The sequence below is a fragment of the Gracilinanus agilis genome, chromosome 1, assembly GCF_016433145.1.
Source record: "Gracilinanus agilis isolate LMUSP501 chromosome 1, AgileGrace, whole genome shotgun sequence".
NCBI lineage: Eukaryota > Metazoa > Chordata > Mammalia > Didelphimorphia > Didelphidae > Gracilinanus > Gracilinanus agilis.
In genome coordinates, this window is record NC_058130.1 from 184,207,397 (window position 1) to 184,234,576 (window position 27,180).

The 27,180-nt window shown below is 35.4% G+C and overlaps 1 protein-coding gene across 2 annotated transcripts in view; it reads left to right on the forward strand.

The window, feature by feature from the left end:
* Positions 1-1,093: 1,093 nt before the first annotated feature.
* Positions 1,094-27,180, forward strand: part of RRN3 (RRN3 homolog, RNA polymerase I transcription factor) — a 36,475-nt gene continuing 10,388 nt past the window's right edge. Inside the window, exons 1-14 of one of the 2 annotated variants that reach the window (XM_044659210.1) lie at positions 1,094-1,197; positions 2,376-2,481; positions 4,219-4,275; positions 7,468-7,557; positions 7,663-7,792; positions 12,369-12,428; positions 13,079-13,142; positions 15,823-15,892; positions 16,715-16,813; positions 21,325-21,423; positions 22,453-22,591; positions 24,212-24,342; positions 24,467-24,597; positions 25,817-26,001. In XM_044659210.1, the coding sequence (XP_044515145.1) occupies positions 1,094-1,197; positions 2,376-2,481; positions 4,219-4,275; positions 7,468-7,557; positions 7,663-7,792; positions 12,369-12,428; positions 13,079-13,142; positions 15,823-15,892; positions 16,715-16,813; positions 21,325-21,423; positions 22,453-22,591; positions 24,212-24,342; positions 24,467-24,597; positions 25,817-26,001 (1,465 nt within the window). The remainder of the gene's footprint in view (positions 1,198-2,375; positions 2,482-4,218; positions 4,276-7,467; positions 7,558-7,662; positions 7,793-12,368; positions 12,429-13,078; positions 13,143-15,822; positions 15,893-16,714; positions 16,814-21,324; positions 21,424-22,452; positions 22,592-24,211; positions 24,343-24,466; positions 24,598-25,816; positions 26,002-27,180) is intronic. The other variant, XM_044659218.1, reaches the window with a different exon arrangement.

The window sequence follows — 27,180 nt, forward strand, 5'->3', positions numbered from 1 at the left end:
CAGTGACATTTAGGATTAATGTTTTTCAACATTTATTGATTTGTGTTTACATCACCTTTATTTCCAAACGTGTCCCTCCTTTTCCTTTACCCTCTTTCCTGCCCCTGTAGCTCAGATTTATTTATTTATTTTTTAAACCCTTACCTTTTGTGGTTTTAAAAGACTACTTTATTACAAATACGAATAATAAGGAAATAGGTTTTGAGTAATAAGACATGTATAACCAGTGGAATTGCTTCTCAGCTCCGGGAAGGAGGAGGGAAGAAAGGAGGGAGAGAACATGAATTATGTAACCATGGAAAAATTATTCTAGAAAAATGAATTAAATAATGTGGAAAAATACATAATTGGGAATTATATAACAAAATAAATAAAAACGTAATAGAAAAAAACATAAGATCAAGGCGAGCAGGCAATGTTCTACATCCGTCTACATCGCTGCAAAGATGGGAAGGATGTACATTTTTACCAAGTCATCTCTAAGTCCAAGCTTGGACATTAAAATTACACAATGTTCAATTTCGGGTTGTTTCTTTTTTTTGGGGTGGGGAGGGGAGGGGAGGCGAGGAAGGAGTTTCCAACCATCGTGCATTGGGCAAATCACTTAAGCATTCTGTGCCTAAATTTCCTCATCTGAGAAGAGAGCACTTGCTGACTTGTGAGGTTTCTTCCCGCTTTAGATCTACGTAGTTTTTCTGGTTCTGCGGTCTTGACTGAGTTCACAGAAGTTAATTACTGTGAGTCGCACCTAGGAGTGAAGAGAAGCTTTCATCAAGCCCCCTCCCTCCGCTCCCCCGCATCTCGGAGCAGAGCTCTCGCCCCCGCCTTCGGCCAACCAACCGACCCATTCGGAGAGCCCAACCAGAAAGGGAAGGGTGGGGGGGACGCGCCGCAGGGAACTGGCCCAGCCTAGGCGAACAGGACTCTCTAGGCAAGAAAGATCACGTTGTCTCGGAGGCTCTCCCTCGTGGCTTTTCTGACTGGCTGAGAGCACGTGGAAGGGGAGGGGTTTAACAAGTCAAGTTCCGAGTTCGGCCCATGAAGAACCAAGCACCACTTCCGGGGCAAAGAATCATCGCGCTCAGCTGTTCCCATGGCGGCCCAGCTGCTTCACACGCGGCTTCCTAGGGACGGGACCGCTGCCGCCGCCGCATCTGTCCCGGGCACCGCAGTCAAGGCTGGGGCTCCGCGGACGGGGTAAGGGGCTGGGGGGGCCTTGGTCTCTCCCGCCTAGAGGGCTGACTCGTTAGCCGTGGGCCGGGGGCGTCGGGGATGGGGGTTGGGAGCTGGGAGGGTTCCGTGTACGGCGCGGGGCCGAGCCTGAAGGGACTTAGGGGTGAAATGGGAGCCCTGACCCGGTGAGGTCTCGGGGTTGGGGAGGGAACCCCGAGCGCTGGGGCTTCGGCCTCTTCGGCACTTCAGGAGAGTTTCCCCAGCCTTCCGCGGCGCGGGGGAGGGAGTCTCAACCGAGTTGTGGCGTCTTTTCTGGCGACTCGGATTTGTTCTTCCTCTAGCATCCGAAAAGGCCAGTGATCCCTCTTGGATTAAAAGGCATTGATAAAGTCCCTCCTGTCTGCCGGTCACTGTGTTGGACACTGGGGATACAAAGATAAAAATGAAATAGACCTTGTTCTGTCTTCGAACTTAAGCGTTTTCCTGGGGAGGTAGCATTGTAAAGGGATTACACAGTCCACGATGTTTTATAAACAATGTTTCAATTTGATCTCCGTGTATGAAAATGCAAAATATTTTAATGTGTAGATTAGTCGTGCCGTGGTATTTAATATGCATAGTGTTGAAGCCAGAAGCGCACCGGTGTTTTGTAATAGAACTTAATGTTTGAACAGTTTCACTGAAGATGTCATAGCTAATCTACAAAATATATGTGTGTGTGTGTTTATATGTTGTCCTCCGAGATATTTCAGAGTCGAGACCTGATCCTGGCTCTTCTGGCTTCAAGGCTCTCTCTTCTTTATCCATTTGGCCATAAGAGTTTCATCGAATCATTTTCCAATGCTTATTATAGTTCTGTTTGTGTCTCAGTCCCTTACAAAATTGTGTAAACTCCTTAATGCCTGGGACTCTGTATCGGTTTGTATCCCTTAAGTCTTTAGCAGTAAGGATGTTGAAGGAATGTTAATAGATGTCTGCACAAAAAATGCAACAGGCTTTTTTTTTCTTTTAAAAGAATGTATTCTTTACTAAAAGAATTCAATTAAAATTTTTTGAATGACTTCCATTTTCCTTTAAGACGATACTTCTAGTTTAATTTTTTTAAATGTTAGGTTTTATTTATTGAGGATGCTTTGGCTTTTTAATGGGCTGCATTGTTCTCTAATTCAATGCTTTAATGTCTCTTGGACTTTGCTTTGTAGAATTTCAGATATGCTTACCTTAGAGAAGGAATTCCTCAGTTCTCCACCAAGAAAGACTGTCCGGTTTGGTGGGACTTTGACAGACATCTTACTAAAATACAAAAAGGTAAAAGAGGTAGTAGTTGTATTTTAATTTGGGTTGCTTTCAAGTTATTTTGGCTACAAATCAGCAACTTTCTTGGTAGTTTCATCTTTAGTTTTCATTCTGTCTAATGTAATATTTATGTTACAGATAAATTATGACATCAATTTTTTATTTCCTTGGAAATTTTTTTAATATCAAGATAATACATAGTAAGAGGGAATGTGGCAAAATTGGAACACCAATGCATTGCTGGTGGAGTTGTCAACTGATCGAACCATTCTGGAGGGCGATTTGGAATTATGCCCAAAGGTCTATAAAAGAATGCATGCCCTTCGATCCAGTAATGTCACTACTAGGTCTGTGTCCCAAAGAGATTTTTAAAAAATGGGAAAGGACCTGTTTGCACGAAATATTTATAGCTGCTCTTTTTGTGGTATCAAAGAACTGGAAACTAAAGGGATGTCCTTCAATTGGGGAATGGCTGACAAAATTGTGGTATATGATTGTGATGGACTACTATGGTGCTATGAGGAATGATGAACAAGATGATTTCAGAAAGAGCTAGAAAGATCTATGTGAAGAGTGAGTGAAATAAATAAAACCAGGAAAACATTGTACATAGTAACAGCAATATTGGGAAACTATCAAATATGATAGACTTTGCTACTAATAGCAATACAATGATCCAGATCAAGTTCTGAGTGACTTATGACAAAGAATGTTATTTACCTCCAGAGAAAGAACTGTTGGAATAGGAATACAGATGAAAACATGATTTATCTCTTCTTTATTTGGGTTTATGTTTTGGGGTTAAGATTATTCACTTACAAGAATGAATAATATGGAAACATGGTCTTGCAGGATAATACATATATAACTCAGATTGAATTGCTTTGTCAGGCCCAGGAGCGGGGAGGAAAAAAGAGAGGGAGATAATTTGGATCATATAACTTTGGAAAACTTGTGTGGAAATTTGTTATTAAAAGAAAGATAATACATAGTAACTATTAAGTTAGGGAACAGACCAATTCTTTGCCTGAATTAAGTTCCTTATTAATTAATGCAAACAAAGTCTTCATTGATTTTATCAGAGGTTTTGTAAATCTAGATTTCAGGGCATCTGTAAACTTGATTGGGGGAAAAAATTAAATATTTATTTTCATTAACCTTCAGGTTCTGTTGTAATCATATGTATTTTATTTTATCCACTTAAAAACATTTTGAGAATAGGTCCATAGTCTATTCTAAGATGTTTATGACACAAAAATGCTAAGAATCCAAACTTTAGCAAATCTTTAGATGAAAACAAATTCTGTGAATCACCTTTGTTTTGGCTAAGTTTAAAAAAAAGTTACTTGAAAGCGATCTATTCTTAACAGAAAGGAAAAGCAATGGAAAAGTTCTAGGCAGGAGTATGAGATAGGAAAGTGCAATAATTTTCTGCCTCCTGAATTAGACTATCACATAGTGATTTTCTTGTAAATTTTGGAAACTTTCAGAATTTAAAACAGTCGTTCAAATAAAAGTTTAAAAGTCAAAGATATCGTCTGTGTGTCTAACTTAAATATTGTGTCTGCCATATTTTGAAAGGGAACAATCAGTTCTCCACTTCAGTCATCATAGGACATTGAATTGACTATAATATTTTTATAAACCAGCCAATTCTGAGAATGGTATGAATGTTGCTGTGTATTAAATCAGATTCTTTGATAAGGAAACTACAAATGTAAACCTTTTCTCCCTTTTTTTCTTTTTAAGGGTGATACAAGTGACTTTGAGTTGTTGAAGCACCAGTTGTCAGATCCAGACATAAAGGTGAAGTATTGTATTTTATGTTTTGAAACCCATACTTTCTGACTTAGAGCTCTGTATCAGAAGAGCTAGGCAGTTGTGCTTAAGTAACTTGCCCAGGAAGTATCAGCGATCACATTTGAACCTATGTCCTCCTGACTTCAGACCTGGCACTCTCTCTGAGCCACCTAGTTGTTCCAAGGTAAAGTATTTTGTAAGAAACCTCATTGAGCCTGGAGTTACTGACCAATAAACCTTTTCTTTGGTCTCTTTCAATTCCATTTGGATCTATAGACTGCTGTGGGAGTAATCTTAATTCACAACTCTAATCATCTTGTTCCCTTGCTAAATAAACATTTTTTATTGCCTTTTGAATAATCCAAATTTATTCAAGTTCTTTAGTGGTCTTGAGTTTGAACCTTTTTTTTAAAAACAATAATCGCTTACATTTACATAGTATGTTAAGGTTTGCAAAACATTTTATTTCCTTCCATCTTCTTCATACATTCAATGCACCAGCCAAATGTGCCTTGTACTTTAGCCAAATCCAAGTGGTTCAGATTCCCCAAACTTGTTTTTCTTTTTCCTGCTTGGATGTCTCCCCCCCCCCCCCGGGCACTTTCTATGTTTGAAATGCATTTATGTCCTATCTCCATATTTTAAACTCTGTCCAATCCTTTAGGATCTAGTTCCAATACAGTTTTCTTCATGAAGTCTTCTCTGACTTTCTGCTGATGGAATTTTAGACTTCTGTTATGAATCTCTTCTAACTTAAAAAAAATTATGACATTTAATATTTAGGTCTGATAGATATTTTGAGATTATTGTGGTACATAGTATAAGTTTTTTATTTCAAAAACATTTCTGAGAAGCCACTTTGCAGTTTTCTAGTTCTTGTTAAATTGGGAGTTCTTCCCATTATGTTTTCAAGTTCATTCACTGAGTGTAATTATTACTGATTTTTGTCTACATCTGGGTTATTCCACTGATCTGCTTTTTAGTTTTGAAGACAATGACTTTATTGGGTAATTTTTGGTCTAGAAATTGTTTCTTTTTTGTTACCTTTGAGATTTTCAACCATTTGTTCTCCAAATTAGTTTTGTTATGTTTTTATCTTATGCTATAAATTAGCCCTTTGGTAGTATGATTGCCATGGTATTAAATCTCTAAATTAATTTAATATCATTTTTTATATTGGCCTGGTACAGCCCTAAGCACTAAATAACTCTAGTTAAAATTAAAACGTTTTTGTACAAACAAAGCCAATTGAGTTAAAAAGAGAAGAGAAGCAGGGAAATGGAGAAAAAAAATCTTGTGGCAAGTTTCTCAAATATATCTCATTTCTAGGATTTTTATTGATAATTAAATTTATAAAAGCAAATTCCTCAACTGATAAATGGTCAGAAGGTATGAAAAGGCAGTTTTCAACGGAAAAAATCCAAGATCTCATTAAGCATATGAAAAAATTTCTCCAAATATCTAATAACTAGAGAAATGCAAATTAAAACAACTAGCAATTCTAAAAAACAGTTTTCAGAGAAAATAAACTCTGAGGGCAAAGCCTTGCACAGTACTTTGTGAATGGTAAATAATTAGTTCTTATTAAAATTTTAATATTTTTGATAATTAGGAAAGTTGTGTCCATTTTTTAAAAGTACTAAAATAGTCTTCGGTATGAGGTTAGGGTTTGTTTTGAGGCTTTTGAGTTCTTTTTTTTTTTAATAGAACATTAACTTCAAGTAAATGAAGTAATAATAAAGATGGACTTATGGATACAGTTCACATACAGGACAATTAACCTCACAAAGAATCTTTTTACCAAATAGCCTCCATAATTCCATTTAGCTATGTGCCCAATGTGTAGTCCTAAGGTTACTTTGAACCTTAGAAGGCATGGTCAAATAATGATGCATTATTAAGCTCTATATTTTGACAATACCTAATAACTTTTCAAACCTTCACATACCTATCTCCTCCCTTCCCCTTTCATATGGTGTTAACATTAGAAATAAGAAATATCAAATGGAGGAGGAATATATTAGAGAGATTGATTAATTTGCAATCATAGGACCAGCAATCCTAATTTTCTAATACAAGTATAATCTTAGACATCATAATTAAATCTTTATTTGATTCAACATTCTGAACGTCGGAGATAGCTGGATGGCTCAGTGGATTGAGAGCCAGGCGTAGAGGCGGGTTCAAATCTAGCCTCAGACATTTCCTTGCTCTGTGACCCTGAGCAAATTACTTAACTCCCATTGCCTAGCCCTTACCATTCTTCTGCCTTGGAACCACTACACAGTATTGATTCTAAGATGGAAGGTAAGGGTTTTTAAAAAAAATCCGAACATTACTTAAATCATTAATAATGTATTCATTATATATAAATTTAGAAGGTAAGAAAATTGAACTATATTTGTAGCTACAATATTTTAGTACAGGTTCTTCAAATATATTGTTTTTTTGGGGGAAATTTTATCTATTCTGTTTTCTTAGAATATGCTTCTATTTCTAAAAGTGAACCACAAAAATTTATTTGTAAAACTGGTTCTAATAATGTTTTGTGAACAAATGTGAATTCAGAGAAAAATGTAGGTAGGTTGCTTTTTTGAAATTTTATTTGAGATTGCAGCAACTTTGTGTTACATATTGTAAGCAGTTAAATATTAAATGAGTTAAAATGTGATACTTTTGTCATTTAATTATGGACAAAGTAAATGGAATGAACGACTAATCTACTTTTGTCTTGGAAGTTAAAGCTTGTTCATACTGGTTTTTTTGTTGAAAAACATACTTTCTGTTTCTCTTTTCCCTCATTTGGCTATGTTGCTCATTATTGAAATAAATTAAAGATCTGTACAGTTCCTAAATGGCTGATTTCTTTGCTGTTGAATTTTCTGATTTCAGTTTTTTAAAGAATCAGTGACTGAGAGGACTGTTAAAAATTATGTAAATTCAAATTTAGGAAAAATAGCTGTAAAGAGATGCTTACTTGAGAATCTTCCTTACCCTTTTTATAATTAAATTGAAAATATGTCATTTCTCTTTGTCATTCTCTAAATTTAGTCAAAGTTTGTTTCTAACTTTTGAATATGTAACTATGCTTTTACTTGACTCTTCATTGTTATGCTATTTTGTACTTATTTAAGAATTTAAGGTTTTGGAAATATTTTTCTTAATTATAGAGAGAGATTTTTATTTGTTGAATTTCAGGATGCCCAGATCATTAACTGGCTGTTAGAGTTTCGAAATTCAGTCACATACTTGACAAAGGACTTTGAACAGCTTATCAGCATTTTATTAGTAAGTACTATCTAGATACTGACTTCAGCAACTAGAAATTTGATTTTTAAAAGAGATGTGAATCTTGAATGAAATAAATGCCATGTTCCTTCTTTCTCTAACTAGAAATTGCCATGGCTAAAAAGGAGCCAAGAAGTGTTGGAGGAATATTTGGCTTTTCTTGGCAATCTTGTTTCAGCACAGACTGTCTTTCTAAGACCTTGCCTCAGCATGATTGTTTCTCATTTTATACCTTGTAAGTATATACTCTCTCCTTACCCCAATTTTCCTTTATACCTTGTTATTTCTTATAAAACTGTCTTAGGATAAACTTTTAAAATATTACGCACATCTTTAAAACAAATAGCCACTGAATATTCAGTTTTTGTGGAGATTGCTTCCTTAAAGGTCAAGAATATCTGTCTTAAATAATTTCTCAAATATGTTTTAGATGTGAGTCATTGGACAAGTCATCCTCTTATCTGCTCTGTGTGTATATATATATGTATATATATACACACACACACACACACATATATGTTGTATGCTCCTAATTATTTTCATTATTTGTCTTCCCCCATTGCAACATTGAGTTTGAGGACAAGGATTTGTATCCTATATTTTCTTTGTATCTCCACCTCTTAGTTCAGTACCGATCACATAGTTAGCACTTAATAAATACTTATTGATTAACTTCTCAGTGCCCCAGGCAGCTTTCTAAGACTATCAGTTACAGTTACTGTATTAATGGAGGACATTTTTACATTAAGAATTCTTTACACTGATGAAATCACAAAATAACATCCTCTTCCTTCACCATCACTTTGTTTCTCCCTCCCCCCAAAAAAACATGTTGGATCCATTACAGTGAAATGTTGTAAGTTGTTAATTTTTTTTAATAGTAAAACCCTCATCTTCTGTTTTAGATTTAGTACTGTGTATTGGTTCCAAGGCAGAGAGGAGTGCTGAGGACTAAGCAGTGCGGGGTTGAGTGACTTGCTCAGGGTTCACAGCTAGGAAATGTCTGAGGCTAGATTTAAAGTAGAACTTCCCTCCTCTAGGCCTAGTTTCTCAATCTACTGAGCCACATAGCTGTCCTCAAGCTGTCTAAATTTGTTATATTCACATACCGTAACTTGTTTTGTTCTTTTAGTCAGTAGCATTTACTTTATTTCAAATTCTTTACCTCAAAAAAAGGCTGAAATGAATTAATATTTTGGAATATTTGAGACCTTTAGTCATTGACCTTTTTAGTGGTATATGCCTGGCAGTAGGAGCTCTAATTGTGGGAATATGGGCCTGTAGTCACTTTTTAAAATTAGTTCCAGAATGCTTTTCAGAATATCAATTTTCCCTTTTTGGCTGGAGAAATATCAACATCATCGATAGTATACAAATATTGGATATTTGCTAAAGTTTTTGGAGTAGCTCAGAGGTTATTGAAATCCAAATGACTGAGAACTTCTATTTGCTATAAGAAAATTTATCAAGGAAATAAAGGTGTCAGGTTAAAGTTTCTTGGATATCTTTTTAAAGATACTTGAACCTTTCAAATTATTACTAAAAAGTCCTAAATTTTAACTATAATAATAAAGTATAGTCAAATTCATGGTACTATAAAATTGTATATCTTATATATACATATACTCTGTAGAGGACTTTTTATAATTAGAGAGAGAGAATGTTTATGCCCATTTTTAAGACAACATAATTTTAGTTAAATTATTTTAAAGGTATATAGATATATGTTTTTGCTTTCATGGTGTGATTTCTGATGATTAAATTTTTCATATCGGAAAATGTGATTTGTTTTTTGATGAAAATTTCCCAAAATGAATTTCAGTGAAAGGAAACTAATTGATCTTTTCACAACTAGTAATTAAAATATGGTGGAAATAATTTTAGTAAAATAATAAGAGTATGAGAAGGAAATATTTGAAATCAAAGAAGTTTAAACTAGATATTAGTAAATTTATGACTTTCTTTACATTTTGAATTAGCATTTTTTTACCTAATGAAGTATAATGTATTATTAATTATATAATATATGTAAATAATGCATATTCTTATACATAATTTTTGCAAGGCTTTGTCAGTAGTAACTGTAAGGTAAATTTGAATTATTAGAAATGTGTTATGTCTGTAACTGCAAATATTTGGTATTTTATATAATGTGTAACTTGCATTTTGCAAGATGTTTTTTCTTCTCTCTCTCTTTCTCTCTCTCTTGCCCCTCCCTCCTCCCTCCCTCTCTTTATCTCTCCCTGTTTCAATTATAGAGTAGAGAATAGTTTAGTTTGAGAGACTATTTGGAGAGACTTTTTCTCCCAGAAGGATCTCGGGGTGGTGGTGGAATGTTGTTATAAGGAGTTTTATTGGGTTCATTCTGTCTCATTAAGAGCAGAAGTTTTATCTATATCACACTGTGTCTCCTTTAAGGGACAGAGCAGACAGATTTTGCTGCCAGCTCTTTAAGAGACCTATGATAAGAGAGGATTCTGTGAGTTCTGGAGCTGGATCATTTCTCTCAGACCAAGAAGATCTGTTGGTTATTTGAGAAAGTTACTTTCAGAGCTGAGATACACCTGAGAAAGAGTGTTATACTGAGAGCATTTCTCCCGAAGGGAGAATCAGCTGCCAGAGGGTGCTCTGTCCACTCTCTCTGCTAAGATGTTCTGACAGCCAAGAGATTCTAATGGCTATATCTGACAGTTGGCTTCAGGCAATTTTTTTTTTCATAGATTATTTTGAGGAGTTTATTATAAATTTAAGGTTCATTATTTTAGCACAGGTTAGTAAGACAGAATTTAAATTTTAGATAATGAGTGTAGTTTAAGGAGACCTATTTAGGTAAGAAGAGCCTGCAAAGAAAGTAGGTAGATTTGGGTGTTTTGTTTTGTTTTTTTCAGAAATTTTAGAAGAAGGTTTAAGAGATTTCCTATCCTATTCCTAATTCCTGTCTCCTGTCCCTGCCTCTCCTCATAGAGATGAATAAGGATTGTATTCAATTGTTTCCAGCTTTCCATCCGCCATCTACAAATTAGTTTAACCCTGATAGCTTTAGTTTACTATAACAGCTTTTGCATTACCAACCATTTATCAATACCTATTATCAATATATTATCAGTTTAATTATAGTCATAACAGCTTGAGTTTCAACATACCAGCTATTAGTTGGCTATAACAGTATGCAATAAAGGTAGTTTCCAGTTTGTGAAAAAGTTTGCTTCTAATTTACTTATTTGAACAACCTAATTTTTCCCATGGAAATAGTGCCTTATGTCTTGGTTAGATTTATGCTTATGCTTTATGTTTATGATCATAAGACTATGATGAGTAACAAATGTCATAATGTAGCCATAATAAAGGATTAATCTGCATTCTCTGTCCTGGGGCTCAGGAGTTGTAGCAAGAATAAGAAGAAACATTCCCTCCCCCATTTATTGAGTCCAGGGCTGACCCTAGTTACATTTTTGAATTTAAGTAAATTTTGCTATTTCCCACTTTTTTCTGTAACTTTCTCCATGTAGCATTATCTTAATTTCCCTAAGCATTCTTTCTTTGGGAAGGTCATATAGGGTAGGTGCTGCCCCTTAAAGATTTCACGTTCCAGAATTATTTAACTCTTTTTCTCAATTATAATTCCTATTCTCAGTTTAGATGAGGTTGACTAGACATTAAGAAATTAGTTTTATTAAACTAATTCACATTGAAGTGTGGATTGTCAGCCAACATATCTCTAATTAGCTGTCAGTCTAACTGAGATAAATATTTAAGTAGTATAGGAGAAAAGATTTTTGATTAAGTTTCCTACTGGTAGCCCTTTATAAGTGTCTGACATTTGCAATTCATAGGAGGATTTGCAAAGAGCAAAAAAAAATTCAGGTTATGGTTATTAAGCATCTACTATGAGCAAAACACTGTGCTTAATCACTTAAAGATATGGAAATAAATAATGATAGACCCTCCAAAGATTTTACAGTCTTATAGTCTTTATTTGGAATTAGATGATGGATAGGGTGGCCACCAGTGAGGTATTTGGGGTTAATTTGGGGCTTGACTCACCTTTCACATGTTCTCCCTTCTTTTAAACCAAAAAGATTCATTTACAACCTCATTTTGGGGGCAGGTGAATGGCACAATGTATAGAACTTCAGGTCTGGAGTCAGGTGGACCTGGATTCAAATGTAGCCTTTGTGATCCTGGGCTAGTCAAATAACTGTTTGCCTACCTCTGGCCCTTTTAAGAGTTGTGATTAAGACAGAAAGTAAGGATTAAAAACAAACAAAAAAACTAACCCTTTTTTTTGTGTGGTAATAACTCATGTTAGTAATGACATGTAATGATATGTAGTAGACAGATATAGATAAGCAGCTCTTTGTAAATGGAGATGTCTTACATATTAGGATCTACTATTATTTGTGTATTGTTGTTAATTATGCTTTATAATAAACTACAAAGTAGTTTACTTAAGAAAAAAAACCCCTACCTTCTGTCTTAAAATCAATACTGTATATTGGTTGTAAGGCAGAAGAATGGGCCTAGGCAGTGGAGGTTAAATGACTTGTCCAGGGTCACACAGCTAGAAAATGTCTGAGGCCAGAGTAGCTTACTCTTTAAAGGGTTCTTAATCTACTATTCTAAGAAAATATCCATATCTATATCCAAGTGCTAGATTTTTAAAAAATCCTATTTTAAAAATAGAAATAAAATATTTAAAAAAAATAATTTTAGATTTTCTCCTTATTTTGCATCATAAAATTTTGTCTAAGCAGCAATGCCAAGGCAATAGGAAAAATAACAGACCAATTCTTAATTTTTTTTCTTAACAGCTCGGGTAATCATTAAGGAGGGTGATGCTACTATTTCAGATTCAGATGACGAAGATGATAGTAAGTCCTAAAATAACAACTAAAGCAAAAAAATCCAAAAAGTCTTATAGACTGAGTCATGTGAGGGTAAATGGTATTAGAAATTCAAAGGTTTGATTTATTCCTGGAAGTAAAGTATAGACTTTGATGTTCTCTCTGATAGGATCTTATGTTCTTTTTAACTTATGCTTTGAATTAGCGGTCCTAAATGCATTATTAGTAAGGTAACTGGGATTTATTTGCAGTATTGCTCATGGAAAATTGGTTGTATTTATGTACATATAATTTCCCTGTTGAAATAGTTTATAGAATACCTGTTTGACTTGATTCTATAGTAGCTTGGAACTCATAATTTTAGTTTCTTGCTACATAGATCATTTCTTACCCATTTTATCTGGGACTGGGATAATAAAAAATGATTCTTGACTTTTCCAGGCCTCATTTTTCTCATTTGTAAAAAATCAGGGAGTTGGACTGGGACCTTTGAAGACCATTCCAGTTCTAGTATTTTAATGTTGTGATTCTGTAGTTCTGGCAAGACCTTGTAATGTATATATTTTCCTCATATTTAATTTCTGTCCGTATACATCAGATTGTAAATTCCTTGAGGGAAGCAACTGTCTTTTGTCCTTTTTTGAACTGAGCTACTATTTTCTTCTCACTCTTTGTAGATCTTCCTGCAAATTTTGACACATGTCATAGAGCCTTACAATTAATAGCAAGATATGTCCCCTCGTGAGTATATTTTCTTTTTTCATTGAAAAAAACTATAGTATTTTATTCTTTTATTCTTTCAGTAAAAAATTGTAATATCTAGTAATTGAGACAAAGCTTGCTTTAAGACTTTGTATATTTCATTGAAAATAGTTTTATATAAAGTCAATTGGCGTATGTTCTAATTTTGCTTTCTTTTTTTTTGTTTCACTTAATATAAAAAATGTAGTGTTTCATGTTCCTCAATCTAAACTAGTTTACTTTAGTAATGTGAAATTTGAAAGAGTATGTAGCATAAGGATGCAATTTGACCATTTAAGAAAAAAATCTTTTTAGTATTTTTTAGAAATTGCATAAATTTCCATCTGAAAATTTCATAATATTCATCTATTTCTATTTATTTTCAGCAAACAATATCAGATTAAATATTTATATTTTTACTCTGATAAATAAGTTAGTGTTGGTGAACTTTTAGAGATTGCATGCCCAAGTTGCACCTTTAGGCCATCTGTGAGCCCCCTACATTACTCCAGAGGGCAAAGGGAAGAAATGCTCATGTTGGGCTATTGGGCAGAGCGGGAAAGGCATGCAAAAAATGTCCTCAGATGTGGGGGACAAGGGGAATGGAGCAGTCTCCTCCAGCATGCTGGGGGAAGCATGCCACATCTTCTCCAACATGGATATAAGTAATGGGCTAAAATAGTTTTATACTTTTCTATAGTATTTCATGTTTATTAATTCTATTATTATTATTTAACTTTATTTTGACTTGAAGCATTAATTAAATTTATTGAGGAAAATGAAGTAAGTCTCTTAAGACCTAGAGGATTCTCCTCTTAATTTAGTTGACTCTAGTTATCATGCTTTCTATTTTTAAGGCAAGGCGGCACACATTTATTAAGTAGTAGATACTGTGCTAATTACTGGGGATACAAATAGAAATAAAAAGAAAGTTAGACCCTGCCTTTAAGGAGCCTACATTTTAATGGAGAAAGAAAATATTCAAAAGAGAGAAGAAAAGCTTGTATGTGGGGTAGGGGAGGTTGATGGTTGGCTGGTGTGGGTCCCTACCCCAAATGAAGGCTCCACCCCTACCCCCCAGTAGGAACTTTTATGATGGGAAAAAGGGACCAACCAACCAGAGAGATATTCCAGAGTTAGAATATTGCTATCTAGTGGGATGTGCCAGACTGAAGAGACTCCAGCACTGGGAAATGTTCCAGTATGAGGGATAGCTGAGTCTTAGTAGCAAAGGCTAAGAGAGTAATAATCAGGGCTCTTTTTCATTATGAACCTCTTAAGAAAGGTAAAATAGATTAAAACCCTAAATAAAACTATACAATATGAATTGAGTGCATTTTAGATAAAAGAATATAAATTACTCCATCCTATTCTGTTTTTCCATCAGTATATAAAGCATTATTCTTATAGTTGCAGTCAGTGTATATGCTAATTTTATCTTGGTTTAATTCCTCTAAGACCAGAAAGTTTTTTTCTACAAAGTTGTAAAACCTATTTCCTTCTTATTTTTATTTTTAATTTTTGTATTTTTTTTGAATATTTTCCCTTAGTTACATGTTTCATATTCTTTCCCTCTCCCCCAAACTCCCCAACCCCTTTTAGCCGACGCACAATTCCACTGGGTTGTTACATGTATCATTGATTAAGACCTAATTCCATATTATTGATAGTTGGACTAGAGTTATCGTTTAGTATCTGCATCCCCAATAATATCCCCATCAGCCCATCTGTTCAAGCAATTGTTTTTCTTCTGTGTTTCTACTCCCATGGTTCTTCCTCTGAATGTGGCTAGTTTTCTTTCTTATATAAGCCCCTCAGCATTGCTCTGGATCCTTGCATTGCTGCTAGTAGAGAAGTCCCTTATGTTTGATTGTACCACAGTATATCAGTCTCTGTGTACAATGTTCTCCTGGATCTGCTCCTTTCACTTTGCACCAATTCCTGGACGTCATTCCATTTCACATGGAATTCCTCCAGTTCTTTATTCCTTTGAGCACGATAGTATTCCATCACCAACAGATACCATAATTTGTTCAGCCATTTCCCAATCGAAGGACATTCCCTCATTTTCCAATTTTTTAGCTACTACAAAGAGCGTGGCTATAAATATTTTTGAACAAGTCTTTTTCCTTATTATCTCTTTGGAGTATAAACCAAGCAGTACTATGGCTGGATCAAAAGGCAGATAGTCTTTTAAAGCCCTTTGGGCATAGTTCCCATATGTTGGATCAATTCACAACTCTACCAGCAATGCTTTAATGTCCCAACTTTGCCACATCCCCTCCAACATTCACCACTTTCCTTTGCTTTCATATTAGCTAATCTGCTATGTTTGAGGTGGTACTTCAGAGTTGTTTTGATTTGCATTTCTCTAATTACAAGAGATTTAGAACACTTTCATGTGTTCGTTGATAGTTTTTACTTCTTTATCTGAAAATTGCTTATTCATGTCCGTTGCCCATTTATCAATTAGGGAGTGGCTTGATTTTTTTACAATTGATTCCTTCTTATTTTTATAAAGCAATTATATAGTTGGGGGCAAAATTTTATATTTGAAGGGGCAATTATATACTCATCTCTGTATTCTCTGGAATTAAGACTAGAAATTCTAGCTTATGGAGGTTGAAATTTATGATCATTTGAAAAATTTTACTAATCCTAACTGATTATTTTCTTACAGTACACCATGGTTTCTCATGCCAATTCTTGTGGAAAAATTTCCTTTTATTCGAAAATCAGAAAGAATTTTGGTAAGAATCTTTTGGATGGCAATATGGTGGGGAAACTCAACATCTTGTGAAATTTTTAGGTCTTCATGTTTTGTTTGCATAAAACTAGTTATGCTATAGTATTAATCTTAGCCTAAAGCTCCTACATTCTTTTCCTAGCATCTTCTTGACTAAAGATAAAACTTCTAATCCTCATATTCCTTATTTATTCATAAATCAGGGTCAATATCTTTCAGATATTTTTAGAGGGCTAAAGTTTATACAGATAGGAATTATTAAAAGCTATTGTATATGAGCAACAAGAAGAATATTTACTAATTACTTCTTTGATAGCATTGTATTAAGGGTCTAAGGGAGATGATAGATATGGGTAAGATAGCCTCAGTCCTCAAGGAACTTAAAGTATACTAGGGGGATGAAACCAGAGATCAAAGTTTAGTGAAAACTAGAGAATTATAGGCTAAAATGATAGAGCATGGTATATTGTAAAAGACCTTGACTGCCAGGTAGCAAAATTTGAACATAATTTGATAGACAATAGATAATAGAGATTTTTTATATGAAAGTGACACAACTTTGTTATCTGGTGTAGGAAAATCCTAATAAGACTGCAAATATTTTTCTCTGAAATAAGGGGATTAGTAAGGCATTTATATTTTGCCTTTAGTGGTCTTTTATAAGCTTCTTCATGTGTCCTCCTACTGTATTTACAAGAATGTTAACTACATTTTCATAATTCTACTTCTTAAATCTTGGAAATACATGGGAACATTGTTTCTTTTATTAGATTGTTGTGAAATGGAGATTTACTCATTTAGCCTTCTTAATGCTTCTATTTTTTAGGAGTGCTATATCCATAATCTACTAAGGATTAGTGTATATTTTCCAACCTTGCGACCTGAAATTTTGGAACTTGTCATTGAAAAGTTACTCAAGATAGATGTGAGTATTTGGATGATCTGTTGTTAGGGAAAAAGAAACTGTCAGAGTCTGATTGCAGATCAAAGCATGCTGCCTTCCACTTTATTTCCTTCATAGGGTTTAGTCTTCTGTCAAGGCATGAGCAATATGGAAATATGTATTGCATGAAAGCACTGGTGTAACCTATGTCAGACAATTTTATCTGGAGTAGGGAGTGAGGCGGGGCACTCTGAGTTGTAAAACATCAGAGAACAATTGTCAAAAATTGTTTCTACATGTAATTGAGAAAAAAAATTAGGAGCAGCCAAGTGGCTCAGTGAATAGAGAGCCAGGGCTAGAAACAGGAAATCTTGGGTTGAAATCTGGTCTCAAACACTTCCTATAGTTGTGTGATCTTGGGCAAGTCACTTATCCCTAATTATCACTCTTCTACGTTGAAACTTGGGCTTAGTATCAATTCTAAGGTGTAAGGAAAGGTCTTAAAAATACATAAAATTTAGTTGGTAGCAATCTTAACATTTCTCAGATGGTGGTGTAGTAATTCTACTCATTGGAAACAAAGGGTTGATTACTAACTATTTGCCCAACCAAGAACATTTTAGTGCCATGTGCCACAGATGTTGTACTCTCCTTCAGGATGAAAGAGACTTTAGTTTCTTGATGATTGAGCAATAATTGCAGTGTTTGGCAGGTCCTGCCAAGTCACAAAAGCTTCAGATAAGGGCCTGGTGACAGGCTAGGTGTTTTTTGTCCAAAAAGCATCCTAGCAAAGCTGAAGACACAACACCAGGTGTGTCCTTCAGTTTCATCACCTTTGTGTCAAGTAGATGGCTCAGAGGATAGAGAAGTAGGCATGGAGTCAGGGGGTCTTGGGTTCATATTTGTCTTTAGATACTTAATAGTTGTGTGACCCTGGGCAAGTCACTTAACCTCATTTGCCTAGCCTTGCCCTTTTGTCTTAGAGTTGTTAGAAAATAAGGGTTTAAGAAAAAATTTCATCACCTTGTAGCTAATCAAGAGAACAGCTGTTTTCAGAGGAAGAATGCTTGTTCTGTAAGAATTGGAAAACAAGAGCTAATAAGGTTTAATGGTTAGATGACTGGGTGCAGTTTTGGAAGCCACTTAATTCTCAGTGCTTCAGGCAGTTTTCTAAAAATGTTAAAAAATCTGCATTGGTAGAGGACATGTTATGAAGGGTTCTTTCTGTGTATGAAGTCATGGTTCTGAAAAAAAAAGTGGCAACAACTAAAGAATTCAGAGAAATGTAGAAAGACTAGTATTAACTCTTGTAGGGTGAGGAATGCAACCAAAGGAAGATTACGCTAAAGAATGTATTCAAATGAAAACAATGTAAATGAAACCCACAACAAATCAGGTCATAGACAATGTCTTTTTTTTTTTTTAAACCTTTACCTTCTGTTTTAGAATCAATACCATGTATTGGTTCCAAGGCAGAAGAGAGGTAAGGGCTAGGCAATGGGGGTTAAGTGACTTGCCCAGCATCTCATAACTAGGAATTGTCTGAGGTCAGATATTTGAACGTAGGAACTCCTGTCTCTAGGACTGGCTTTCAATCCACTGAGCTACCCAGCTGCCCCTACAATGTGTCTTTTTAAACAGCTAAGCTACAAAAATGAAAATTGTCACTGCTGTACATTATAGCTCCTCTATTAGACACTCTGGGAAGAAGGGAGAGAGATTGCTAAGAAGTGACTAATAGGCCATAGCAAAATGTAATAGTGACCCAAAATACCATCTACTGAGACTGTGTACATTGATGAAAGCAGATCCTTCAGATATCTAGGTGGCACAGTATAGACTAGGAGTGTTAGACCAAGAGTTAAGAACCTGAGTTCAAATCCAACCTCAGTAATTAATTCTTGTGACCCTAAGCTAGAAATTTAACCTGTTTGCTGCTGATTCCTCATCTATAAAATAGGGATAACAATAGCACTTATCTCCTAGGGATTTCTACTACTATGATTTATTTTATGGGAACTCAGTTACTGCTAATTAAATTAAACTGAACTAAATTTGAACCGAATTTATTCATTAGAAATTTAAAATTTCAAGCTGAAATTCAAATACAAAATGAGGTAACTTCTAGAAATGCTGTTAATATGAAAGTGGGATTTTAGGTAGAACTTAAAGGAATCCATGGAAGCCGAGAGGCAGAAATGAAGAGGGTGAAATTTTCAGTTATGAGGGATAGTCAGTACAAATGCCTATGTTTGGGAGATGTCATGTTGTAGCAACAGCAGGGAGGTTTGTGTCATGGATTGAAGAGTACTTGGAGTATAAGGTATAGGAAGACTGGTGGAATGGGGGGTGGAGATGTTATAAGAATGACTGGATGCTAGAGGATTTTATGTTTGATCTTGGAGGTGATGGGTAGCAACTAGAATTTCTTGAGTAGGGAAAAGGCTTGACATAAGATCACTTTTATAGTTGAGTAGAGGATAGATTGGGGTGAAGAGAGATTTGTGACTGGCAGGCCAAGCCTTTAGAAGGCTATTGCATAAGTACAAGCTTGAAGTGTTGAGGGCTTGGGCCAGACTGGTAGCACTTTCAGATGTGATTTGAAAGTGGAATTGACAGGCAGGCCTTGTCAGTAGTTTGGGTATGGGAGATAGAAGAATGAATAGTTGAAGATGACCCCTAGATTTCTAACCCAGGTAAATGGGATTATGGTGGTACTCTTGACAGTAATAGGGAAATTCAGAAGAGGAAAGGGTTTGGGAGGAAAGATAATGAGTTCACTTTTAGACATTTTGCATTTTAGATGCTTGTGGCACATCCATTTTAAGGTATCTTTTAGGCAGTTGGAGATAGGAGACTAGAGATTGAGAGAGGTTTGAGCTGGACAAATAGATCAAGTGGTAGTTGAATCCATGGGAACTGATGAGATGACCAAGTGAAATCATATAGAGCTGGGGTCGGCAACGTATGGCTCTTGAGCCATATCTGGCTCTTTTGAGGGCCAGATATGGCTCTTTCTCTAGGAGCCATAAAGTCAATTTTTTTTTTTTCAGGCACTGTTACAGGAGCGCACTGTGAGCACTGTACGGCTCTCACGAAATTACATTTTAAAAAATGTGGCATTTATGGCTCTCATGGCCAAAAAGGTTGCCAACCCCTGATATAGAGGAAGAAGAGAAGAAAAGAGGGCCCAGGACAGAGCCCTGTGGGAGGGGAATACTCATGGTTAGCAGTCATGATTTGGATGAAGATCTAGCAAAGGAGGCAAAAAAGGTGGTCAGATAGGAGAACCTGGAGGGGAGTAGTGTCTTAAATACCTAGAAAAAAGAATATCAGGGAGAAGAGGATGATCAGAATGTCAAAAAACTGCAGAAAGATCAAGAGGGATGAGGATTAAAAAATTTGTTTAAAATTTGGCACTTAAAAGATTATCACTTACTTTAAAGAGAGAAGTTTTGACCGAAGGAGGTCAGAAACCAGACTGTAGAGAATTAAGAATTACTAAGGAAAAGTAAATGGAGGCACCTGCTGTAGATGACTTTCTCAAGGAGCTTAGCTCCAAAGGAGAAAAGATAGGATCCAGTAGCCAAGTAACTTTTGGAGATGGATGGATCACAGTTGGGTTTTTTGAGGATAGACAGTTGGGAAGCAGCCAGTAGACAAAATGAAATTAAAGGTAAATGAGAGGATCAGGATGAATGAGGATGCTGTCTGCTAGAGAAGACAGGATGGTGTTGGGAATTTACTTCTGAGCTACTTATTGATTAGCTGTTATTTTCTGTGCTACTTATATACCTTTAACAAAATTAGTATTCAAGATTAATTTTTTGGGTATATTTTAAAAGGTAGTTTTTAAATGTATTTGGGAAGGAAGAAATTATATAGATAGTAGGATATACATTCATTGAAAGGATATTTGGAAGGAATATGTAAATAGTTTTCTAAGTATAAATAACAGTATCAGGGATCTTTTCAGTAACTTAAAATTCATATAAGTTTCAGCATTTGACTTAATTATTTCACAATCCTATTTGAATTAGGATCTAACTTTGTTAGCTTTATCATAATTGGGTAACAGTAAATATAAAATATTTATAGAAATATTTGTGATAGAGTGTGATATTCAGCTGATAGCAGAAATGATTATTTATATTATAAATTTCCTACTGGAGGTAACTAGGTGCCTTAATATAGAGAACCAGGCTTGGAGACAGGAAGACTTGGGTTCAAATCTGACCTCCTAGCTGTGACCTTGGGCAAGTCACTTAATCCTCATTGCCTAGCCCTTACCCACTCTTCTGCCTTGGAACTGATACTGATATTGATTTTAAGACAGAGGGTAAAGTTTTAAAAAATAAATTTCCTGTTGACCCAGATCACTATATAGATTTGGACTCTTAAGTGTATGTAATGTGAATGCCATAAAGTGTATAAATATATACATATGTATTACCCTAAGTACTTCAATATGTCTTAGAAATAGCTCTTGTGTTGAAATATAGCAATATTTTAGAACACCTATGTATTTTGTTTTTCTTTCATTTGTAATATAGGTGAGTGCATCACGACAAGATATTGAAGATGCAGAGGATGCGAGGGAAACGGCTATTCAAAGTGATGAGACAGATACAGTAGAAAGACTATTTAATATGGTCAGTCTGTATTACCAAAATGAAAGTTAAATACAAACTGCCAGATGAGAATATTTCTATAGATTCTCAAAGTGTTGGTAGAAGAAACAGCTAGTTAATCTGCTGACTTAAAACAGTATAGTGTCTTTTATGAGCATGTGATTTTTCATTATGTATAAATATAGCTTTGGCTAGGTTACTGCTTTTGCTAGCCATACTTGTCTGTTAACAGAACAGCAGTTTTTTCTTTTAATTTGAATATATTTGTTTTGAAACCAGTAACAGTTTATGGTAGACCAGGTTGCAAAGCACATAAAAATTACTTTTATTATTTCATGTTATTTAGAGGTAATTTATTTGGTTTGAAAACTCTTATCCATTGCTGACTACAACTTCTTCCATATCTTAGTTTTCATGAATTAGTATGTCTAAAATATTTTTTACTGGGTGGTCTATTTTCTATTGACAAGCCTCTCAGAACCTAATTAATCTGACCCTCAAATGCTATACCTTGCATGAGTGTGTGTTCAATTTTTTTCACCTTGAACTGTTAGAGCTCACATCCTACTGGCATAACTTTTGAGAACCTGTTACAATTAAATTAATAACTCCAGGTTCTTAGTTTCCATAGAGTTTGTTAATATTTGAATAAAGGAAGCAGATAAGAGATTAAAGCCTATTTTCTAATCTAAATCTGACTACCTGTTGCTCCTCCCGCATACCTTTCAGTCAGCCTCCAGTACCTATTGTCCAGGAAATTGAGAGACCACGCCCCCTCGCATCCCTTCCTTTATCCTCTCTTAGTGCCTGCATGCATCATCTGTGCGTTTGTGTGATGTCCAGTCATGCAGCATAAGCATACAGATGGGATGAACTGGGAAGTCCACAACCCTGGGGGAGTGGGGATTCCCTTTACATTCCCAAGATCATCTCTCTACCATCATAAGGCAGTGGAGTAGGACTACTTCTACTTTATACATTATTTAACTTAGCATTGGGTTTTTTCATTTTTGATTTTTGTGGAAAACTTAATTGCTTTCCATTTTACAGGATGAAGATGAAGAACCTAAAAATGAAACAAAAGATATTTCTGGAAAGAATGATCAAATGGCGCATCCAGTAGCTGAGCGTTTAGATATTCTTTTATCCTTGCTCTTTTCCTACATAAAAGATGTCTGCTATAAAAACGGTAATAAGAAAAAACTAACCTAGTGTAAAGGGGGGCAGTAATGTAAGGGTTTAAAATTAAAGAGTTGGACTAAATTATTTAAGAGTATGGTTGCCAGGAATTAATTACTTAATTCCAAAATGATTTTTTTATGGTAATTTATTTACAAAAGGAGAGAATGAAAATAAGAAAATCAGAGAGAAGATAGGGTAAGATATCTAACCCAATACACTATTTTGCTCCAGCCCCTGGTTCAAACCAGGCAGGACTAATTAGTCCTCAGCCTGAGGGGCCTCATCCTTGAGCCGAGGGCCTGGTGATGAATAAAGCAAGGGCTTCGGCCACAAACCCGCTCTGAATGGGGGAGGCCTCTCCTGAGGCCAGTACCTTCAGAAAATCTAGGAAGGAGTCAGTCTTTTTCACTCACCCACATGATAGTTCAAAAGGAGAGATTTAAGAACAGTCTCACCAAGTCCAGGATCTCAGATCTATGAAGCAGATTCTTCATCAGACTCCAACTCGAACTCGGAACTCTGAAGCACGAAGAGGACCCCATAGGAAGTTGTAACTCCTTTTTAAAGATGCTTCTTTGCAGCACTTCCTGTGCCTTCTTCCACTTTTACGTGGATCAATTATAGTCTATAGTTTTGCTTAGGACTGCCCAGGGGGCAGTCAGTAGTTTCTGATTTGTCACCCACTTTTGCACATGTGGGTCACAGACCTCCCCCATTCAAATGTAAGTGGGGTGTATACGCTTCTGGTGATGAAATCTGAAAATGGGCAGGGGAGAGTTAATCCCATCTTCACACTAGTAACATGTATGAATTGAAGTTGGACATTTTTATCTAGAGATCTGGATTATTTTAAAAGCTGCTTGATTTTTCATGACAGTATTACTAGCCAGCTGTGATGAATTTATCATGGAAAACCCTAAACTGTAAATGTTACTTAGTTCTGTCATTGTTTACTAAAATTTTAAATCAGAGTAAACCTTCATATGGATAAAATAGCTGTTAATACTGTATTTTAGTCAAAGGTCCTTTTCTTCATTTCTTCATATAATCATAATTTGGGTTGGTGGTTTTTAGTGTGATTAATGTTGGTAATTTTTTCCTAATTTGTACTCATATAGATCCAACATAATCATAGTGATTAAAAAAAAAAACCTTTACTTTCTGTCTTATCAACTCTAAGGTAAAAGGGCAAGAGGTTAAAATGACTTGTCCAGGATCACACAACTAGTAAGTATCTGAGGCTAGATTTGAACCCATGCCCTTCTGAATCCAGGCCTGGCTCTCTATACACTGAGCCACCTACCCATTCCCATAATATTTTTTCATATACATTTTTCTAGAGTTTTAAAAATACATTGTTTCAGTATTCATTAGTAATATTGATACATAGTTCTGAATATTATTTTTTAGATAGAATAAATACTGATAGGTGAAAATAAACCCGCATTATTAGACATGATTGTTGTGAGTTACAGGTAATCCATCTTCTTGTTGGTTGTAGTCTAATGGATAAGGATGTGTTTTTTTAATATTAAAAATTTATGTATTTTCCTTTTTCAAATTTTTTATTCTCAGTTTTTCTTTTTAATTCTCTTTGGAAGGCTGAAAAATTATTTTTACTTTATAGGTGAGATTGATATTAACAAAACAAAGGATTTGTATCGAGACTTATTAGGGATCTTTGACAAGCTGGTGTTACCAACCCATGCCTCCTGTCATATACAGTTTTTTATGTTTTACCTCTGTAGCTTTAAATTGGTAAGTAGAAACACCATTTTAAAATATAACTTTTTTCTTCTAACAAAAGAATTTACTGAAAATGAAGAAATAATTTAAAATTTTCCTCTTGATGATAGTAACTAGATAAACCATTTCTTCATAGGGATTTGCAGAAGCGTTTTTGGAACATCTTTGGAAAAAATTGCAGAATCCAAATAATCCTGCCATTCTCAGGCAAGCTGCTGGCAATTATATTGGTAGCCTCTTGGCAAGAGCTAAATTTATTCCCATCATGTAAGTAATTCTATGCATACATTTTAATATTATGCTTTTTAAACACCAAGATCACTGATTCAGAGATTTGGGAATAGTCTGTATATAACTAATAATTCAACTCATGAACTCTAATGAATTCACTAAGAGAGAGGATTTAGAGAAAGAAGAGCCAAGTGCCAAGGAGAAAGCCTTGGAATTCTTCTGATTTGGGGTCGGACATGAATGATGATCTACAAAGGAGACCTGAGAAAGTGTAGGTCAACCAGTAGGACAGAGAGTGGTGTCCTAAATGCTAAGAAAGGAGTAAGTGCCCAAAGAAGGACCATGTCAGAAGCTGTGGAGAAGTCAGATTGGATAAGAATGGAGAAAAGATCATTGTTAAACGGGACCTTGAAAGATGGTCTTTTTACTTTAGTTGAGTCAAAAGCCAGCTTGGCATTCAGAATTATGGTCCAAGTAAGGAAGGGGAGTCAGATAATAAAAGTACATGACTGAATCTCAATGGGAAGAGAGGTGTAAAGGAGGAGGGGTTTGAAAGCACAGGATAGAGAAGTGCACCATATGATTGGAGTCCCCCCCAGGGGTCTTATGAAGATAGAATGGGGTTAGTTATCTATCGAATACTAAAGATATGACCAATGTCCCCGTATGTAAATTTTGGGGAATTGAGACCCCAGAGGACTTACTGAACTCATATCTGGATCAGTTTCTTTACTTTATCCCAGAATGATGCTTAGTTCTTAGTTGGACTTAGTGTCTGATGTTCTGGCCTTGAAGGCAAGAGAATTGTGGTATGAGTCCAGCGATTGAGGGCTAAGCCATTGTTGCTTTTTTTCTCACATGGGTTGTTGAAGTTGTGCTCTTAAACATGACAGGAAGTTTAGACTCTAGTAATAGAGGGCTAAAACATAGTTTCAGTGCTCACAATAGAGGAGTAGTGGACTCTAGGAGGAGGGAGACTTAGTCCCTAGTCCGAGGGAGAGACTGAGACAAGGCCAGCTACTCTCAGGGAAGAATAGTCAGCTCATTTCCTTGGGTGGCAGTACTTAGACCTCTGCCTCCTGCTTTTCTGGCTCTTTGGTGTCCATGGATAGGACTTGAAAGCTGCCAACTTTATCATATTTCATGTTAATAGGTGGTTATGAAGTGCCTGGTATTGGGAGTGCCTGGTATTGGGCTTATTTAGAATTCTTTTATAAAGTAAAATTTGTTAAATTGAAATTTTTCTTTTCTCTAGTACTGTAAAAGCCTGCCTAGACCTTTTGGTTAACTGGTTGCATATCTACCTTGATAACCAGGACACAGGAACAAAAGCTTTCTGTGATGTTGCTCTTCATGGACCATTTTATTCAGCATGTCAGGCCGTGTTTTACACTTTTATTTTTCGACATAAGCAGCTTTTAGATGGAAACTTAAGGAAAGGTAAGTATATTTGGAAACACGGAATTTACTTTGCATTTACTGTGTCCTTTTTGTTATTGTTTTCATTTGAAATTTGCTGTTATTTTCAGAAGTCTAGTCCAATTTTGTCTTCAAGTATAATGAAAATTTAATGTTATTTTTGATATTGTTTTAGTTTTAGTGACTTCTATAATTGTTTCTAATTTAAATAACCTAAAGGAAGTACTAGCTGTTAGGTGTAATTTAGTGATTCCCAAAGTGGGCGCTACTGGCCCCAGGTGGGTGCTGCAGTGATCCAGGGTGGGCGGTGATGGCCACACTTTTTTTGTATTACATTCTATTCTGAGTTCAATAAATAGTTTCATAATTTCCAAGGGGCGCTAAGTAATATTTTTTTCTGGAAAGGGGGCGGTAGGCCAAAAAAATTTGGGAACCACTGATGTAATTGAAGACAACTTCTAGTATAATTACATTTTGTAATGATAATTTAATAGATATAGTCTGATTATGTTTATCCATGTGTCTGTGACTTTAGTGATTTTAAAGCATGTTTTCCTGTAATCAGGAGAAAAAAGAATTTTATATGTGTGGAGGGCAAAACATATAGATGATGACTAGCAATAAGAGTATTTGTCTATTTTCCTGAGTATTTGAACATTCTTTACTTAAAAAAAGTACTTTTTCTGCCCTGAGATGTTCCCTAATTTACCTGTTATCACATCAGATTCTGTGTAACATTGCAACATAATTGGACAAATGTTTGAAGGGAATCTGCTTTTTTTTTTTTTTTTTTTACTTTGAACCCTTAACTTCTGTGCATTGACCCATTGGTAAGGGTAGGCAATGGGGGTCAAGTGACTTGCCCAGGGTCACACAGCTGGGAAGTGTCTGAGGCCGGATTTGAACCTAGGACCTCCCGTCTCTAGGCCTGGTTCTCAATCCACTGAGCTACCCAGCTGCCCCCTAAAGGGAATCTGCTTTTTAAAAGAGGTGTGTAGCATAGCAGCCAGTTTAGAAAGGGTTCCAAAACCTTTGGTTTGTTTAAAAAATTTTTTTAATTAAACACATTTTATTGATGTAAATGCTGATGATGAATAGCTAGAATTTATAAAGTGCCTACTATGTGCCAGGCACTGTGCTAAGTGCTTTATAAATATCTCTTTAATCCTCACAACAACACAAGAAGGGTAGGTGCTATTA